The following is a 5,910-nucleotide window of genomic DNA, read 5'->3' as shown; positions in this document are numbered from 1 at the left end:
AAGTTATTATTTCTATTTAATTTTATTTGCTATTGTTGTTAACTTGAGTTGAAAGATCGAAAAAGTATTCTGTTTTAATATTTCAAGTAACTCAAACCTTTCTACCGGCCTACCGGTCCAGCATCAATCACTCTTAAAATTAGTCGGTTCAAAGAATTAGATACTAGATACGAACTTAAAAAAAACATTTAAACATAAATAAGTTGGATTTTTTTTTTTCCCTTTTCCAATTGCCTATCCTATTAGGAATTCAGATAAGTAGTTAATTTAGAAATATCTGACTTTTTTTTTTAATAATTTAAGTGTACAAACTTCTAATTCGGGAGATAGACGGTTTAATCCCTAATTCATCTACTGCGTTAATCCGAAGCATAGCTTATCTATATTTAAAGATTAACCTCTACAGATTTTGATATACTAGAACATTATACATTTATAAAACAGCACTCCAACAACAAGAGAAGCAGAACGATGTTTTTAACGCTGCTTCTACATAATGGTGAATTCAGAAAAAGATACATATTCAATTTGTACATAAACTTTTCTACATGCAAATCCTATAGGGAATACAAAGCCTATTGGCTGAATAGTTTTTTGTAAATATGATCATAAATTGAAGCCAGGGGCTACTTTTGGGGAGATATTGAACCATACCTTAGAAATGTATCCCTAATGTTGTGGAGCTCTCTTACTGCATCTTCCATCTTCATTCGCTCTTTCGGCGACTCCATGGAACACTGGATGCCAACTCTAAGTGCTGAACTAACACACTCTACCGCTCTCATTCTGATTTCTTTTGTTGATGGGTCAAGGTGAAGCGTTTCTTCTCCCCATTCTGAGAATAGTTTGGGGTCCATGACATCAACAGCTTGTTTAGCAATTGCCATTTCAACATATTTATGAAGGTTTAAATTTTCATTGAAGGCTGCATCTGTTGGTGTCTTTCCAGTAAACATCTCGAGCAAAAGTATTCCGTAACTGTACACATCGCCTTGGACAGAAACTTTATTGGTCAATCCATACTCTGTAATAAGACCACATGAAAGCTTAGCAATTCATCAAAAATAAATGAAATGTACTGAGTTTGTAAGAAATCACACTTGCACCTGAGACAATGTGACTACAATAACTGAAAGGCTATTTATTTAGACGAGTATCATAATTCAAAATTCCTTATTGTTAACATGTAGCAAAATTTAGTTAGTATTTTTTTTCCTCGGCTATGTTTTGATTATTTAACCATTATTATCAAATGAATGTAAACAAACCTGGAGCAGCATATCCGATACTTCCTTTTAGTATGAGTGAACTTGTTGATGTCTCAGCCCTTGTTCTGACAGTTGCATTATGAAACCTTGCTAATCCAAAGTCTCCAACGTGCGCAACCATGTCGTGGTCTAGGAGAATATTGGCCGGCTTAAGATCACAGTGGACAACAGGAGTTGGATCATGGTGGTGAAGATACTCCAGTGCAGAAGCAACTTCAATTGATATATTCAATCTCTGGATGAGACTTAGCATTTGGGGTGTGCCTTGTTCATCTGCTTTAGGATGTAGCCACTTGCTCAGGCTTCCATTAGGCATGAACTCAAACACTAGAGCTTTGAAGTCGTTCCGTTTGAAGTCTAAACTTGAGCATGATGTTATAATCTTGACAAGGTTCCGATGTCTGATACTTCTCAAAGCTTCACATTCCGTTGTGAAGCTTCTGAAACCCCCTTTTTGCTTTAGGTCAAACACCTTCACTGCCACTGCATTATGATCTTCCCAATCCGTTAAACCTTTGTAAACAGACCCAAAGCTCCCATTGCCGACCAGATTAGAAGGTGAGAATCCATCTGTTGCTCTATGAAGCTCAGCAAAAGAGACCTTCCTATACGGCCCCTTGATATCCGAGTAGATAGAAGAAGATCTCCTCTGCTTATGGCAAGCAGCATAGAAGCTAATGAGAGAGATAATACACAAGATTCCTCCAGCAATGGAAATAGCTACAACGAGCTTCCAAGATGGATGTTTCTTCCCCATAGAGCATGGTGCCAAACCAAGCTCTGGAACACCACCACAAAGTCCTTTGTTTCCCACCACAGAGAACGAAGTAACGTTACTAAATGTTCCATCTCTTGGCAGCTCGCCCTGTAAATTGTTGAAGGAGAGGTTAAGATAAGTCAAATAAGGAAAGCTCCCAAGAAAATCCGGTACGTTTCCAGACAAGTTGTTGTTGGAGATGTCCAGAATTTGAATCCCTTTCAATTGGCTAAATTTCAAAGGAATGGATCCCTGGAAAAGATTCATTTGCAGGTAAAGATTCTGAAGGACTTTACATTGAGCAATGGCGGGAGGAATACCACCAGTAAGTTGATTGTAAGAGACGTCAATCGTTTGGAGATTATTCAAGTGCCCAATTTCTGGAGGCAGAGGTCCTGATAGTGAGTTGTGTGAAACATTGAGAAGTACGGAGAGTGAAGGAATTAAGAGAATCTCTTTGGGCACTGCTCCAGTCAACCTGTTGGCAGAAAGATCCAGTCTCTCTAGTCGGCACTTCCCAAGACTGTTTGGTATGGATCCGTTAAGTTTATTGGAAGCCAAAACAAGTTTAGTCAGTCCAACTATGTTGCCAACAGTTGCAGGTATTTCTCCATCAAAGTGGTTTCGACTCAAGTCTACTTCTACCAATTTGGAAAGGCTTCCCAGTGCTGTGGGAATGACACCATCGAGATAGTTGGACGACATAATAATTCTTGACAAGGAAACAAGCCTCCCAATCTCTGCAGGAATGCTTCCGGCTATGTGATTACCACCGAGCCTCAGATCATGAAGAACTTTGGACAAATTAACTATGGATTTTGGCAACGCTCCGCCTAAATTATTGTTCTCCAAAACCAGCACTTGAAGATTGGTGCAATTGGTCAAGGCATCCAGAAAACTCCACTCAGCAGCATTCTTTGCCTCAAGCAAATTATCATTCAGATGCAATACATATAATTTGTGCAGCAACCCCAAACTCTTAGGAATTCTGCCAGTAAGCTGATTGCCAGCCATTATCAGCGTGATCAGATTGGCAAGGTTTCCTATCTCAGTTGGGATGGACCCGGAGAGACTATTGTTATGCAGCAAGAGTATGGTGAGGTTGACAAGATTTCCAATAGAAGAAGGGACGGCTCCAGTGAGTTGATTAGTGTCCAAATGAAGTATTGAAAGAGAGGAGAGGTTGCCAATTGAAGCAGGAATTGAGCTGCTGAGTTGGTTGACGCTCAAGAAAAGTTTTCTCAAGCTCGAGAGGTTACCAATCTCAGGAGGAATGGCTCCTGTGAGAAGATTGCTATATAAGGAGAGATTTTGGAGCCCTGTGAGGGAGCCAAGGTTGCGAGGGATGTCTCCTTGAAGCTTGTTGTTGCTGAAATCAAGATGCTTGAGGTTGGATAGATTTTCGAGCTCTCGTGGAATGGTACCACCGAGAGCGTTGAAAGAGATGTCGAGGTTTTCAAGGAAAGTGAGGTTGGCAAGGGATGGCGAGAGTTTGCCCGACAATTGGAGGGAACTCAAATTCAAAGCTGTGACTCTCTCTTGGTCATTGAGGTAAGTGCATGTCACGCCTCGCCATTGGCACGAGTGGAGGGAGGCGTTTCCCCATGAGGACATGGCGCCGGTTGGGTCGTCGGAGATGAGAGACTTGAAGGAGAGAAGAGCCAGGTGATCGGTGGAGGATTGAGAGGCAGATAAGCCTGCACATGACAAGAGGAGAAGAAAAATCTTGAAACAGCACACTTGTTTCAATTCCATGTTGATGTTTTCTTGAGCTGCACTGCAAGGTGTGTGAGTACTTTGGATATAAATAGGGCAAAATAATTACTTTTTTAAAAAAACTAAAGTTCGTTATTTTGATTAGTGGCCTTTAATTGATGAATTATAATGGACCTTATCTATTTAATTGGTAGGATCTATCAAAATAAATCAACAGATATTGATTCTATTGGGAAGCTGAGAAGATGAACCTGTCGATGTGATATATTTGGAAGGTTGACTGCATCCTCATAACCCGGCTGATGAGCTATCTCCTGTATTGACTAAGTCGTCCGAAGTCTTCTGGTCAACAGTGTCTGTATCCAATGACTAGGTTGCCCCGGTCTCTGGTATCCCGGTGCTCGAGGCAATCCCACAAATATATGAGCAGCCAAATAATAATGGAACAGTGAAATAAATACAATATGAAGGCGATAACATACCCTGGTCCCCCGGGGGGGGGGCGCCCTTGGATAGGTGGGTGAGTTGATCGAGTCGTCGTGACCCTAAATAGTAGATAAATGTCCACCAGGCGAGTAGCTGACTTCAGTGGCTCGAAGCCGGGCGCGATATGGATCCGCAAGGCGACGCATTCTTCGACTACAACCTCGGCTCGCAAGCCGGCATACAACAGCGGCATGCAGGCCGGAATACAACCACGGCACGAAGGTCGAGCACACTCTCGGCTCGCAGGCCGGAATATACAAATAGTATGATACCTGAGCACTTGGACGGCGGCTGCCCGGAGGTGTCGGCGGCGACCCCCGCAGCCGCCGAAGGCGGCAATATCCGTGAGAAGCGGCGGCAGCCGCTGTAGGTGGCGGCGTGTGCCGGAAGAGGTGACGACAGCCGCTAGAGGCGGCTGTGGTGGTTGCTGGGAGCAGAGACGGCGGCGGCGACTGGAGACGTGATCGGCAGCTGGAGGCGCCATCGGCGACCGCTAGAGATGTAGACGGGCGCTAACAAGCAGCAGCCCCCTCGCGGCAGAGGCTCACTGGCGACTGGGCCCGCTGGTAACGGAGGTTCGCTGGGAGCGGAGGTCCGCTTTCAGCGGAGGAGGTGTTGGCGGCTGTCAGCGACTACTAGAAGCGGAGACCCGCTGGCGGCATCGCCTATTGAAGGTTGCCCTGACGCTCGTCGGAGACGGCCGCGCTTCCCATCGGCGATGTCTACTGGAACCGGCATCCACGGGAGGTAGGAGCGGTGACGCCTGCGGGCTGTAACGCTCACCAGAGGCGAAGGCGGAGGTGCCCGCTAAAGGCGGCCGACAAGGACGAGGCGGAGAGAGGTGGCTGCACATATTGTTCCTCCTAGCGGCGGCCAAAAGGACCCCCAAGCCTCCCAGCAACCACCCCGATGGCCTGGAGACGCCGAACCAAAAACCTCTCTACTCCCCTCTGGCGACGGAAACCCCCAAAACCACGAAAAAAACCTCCTCCACGTGATGGTGAACAGTGACCACTTTTAAAGCCAAAACCTAACTCATGTCAAATGTCCACCGTGCCCTCCTCTCTTATCTCTTCACCGCATCACAAGCCTCCCCTTCAAGTCTAGTCGAAGGAGGCGTGAGTCCGACTGACTGGACAGTCTATCGCAGAGGCTGAATCACTCTCCATATCAAAGTCAAATCGTCGAACCCCTTGTATAACGCCTCTCGAGCAGTCACTATAGGAATAGTGTCGCATGAGATGGTAATCGTGCCGCGCGGACCAAGTTGATAACCGAACTGATGCTGAGCGAGCGACACAACGTCAAGCGAGCGATGAATAAAATGGTAGTCGACCGAACGACATGCGAGGTGCCGAGTAGACCGAGCGAATGGGTGATGTCGAGCGCGCCCACGAAAATGACAACCAATCGATTATAAAATGCTAACCGGGCGAATGGGTGGGCGATGCCGAATGAGCGACCGAGGAAGTGACGACCAGTCGATCATAAGATGTTGACCCGGCGAACGGGCGGGCGATGCCGAACGAGCGACCGAGAACGTGACGACCAGTCGATCATAAGATGCTGACCCGTCGAACGGGCGGGCGATGCCGAACGGGCGACCGAGAACGTGACGACCAGTCGATCATAAGATGCTGACCCGACAATCGAGTAGTGCAGAGTGGGACGGTGCCAAGCGCA

General features: G+C 46.0%; 1 protein-coding gene across 1 annotated transcript; it reads right to left on the bottom strand.

Annotated features, from left to right (window-relative positions):
* Positions 1-419: 419 nt before the first annotated feature.
* LOC122038247 (putative receptor-like protein kinase At3g47110) lies at positions 420-3,787 on the bottom strand. Its single transcript, XM_042597891.1, has 2 exons — positions 1,269-3,787; positions 420-1,024 (listed from the first exon to the last, which is right to left on the bottom strand). The coding sequence occupies exons 1-2, from the start codon at positions 3,778-3,780 to the stop codon at positions 627-629; spliced, it is 2,910 nt and encodes a 969-aa protein (XP_042453825.1). The 5' UTR covers positions 3,781-3,787; the 3' UTR covers positions 420-626.
* Positions 3,788-5,910: the final 2,123 nt, after the last annotated feature.

The sequence above is a fragment of the Zingiber officinale genome, chromosome 1A, assembly GCF_018446385.1.
Source record: "Zingiber officinale cultivar Zhangliang chromosome 1A, Zo_v1.1, whole genome shotgun sequence".
NCBI classification, from domain to species: domain Eukaryota; kingdom Viridiplantae; phylum Streptophyta; class Magnoliopsida; order Zingiberales; family Zingiberaceae; genus Zingiber; species Zingiber officinale.
The sequence above is the reverse complement of the archived record's forward strand: the minus strand, read 5'-3'. Positions and strand labels throughout refer to the sequence as shown.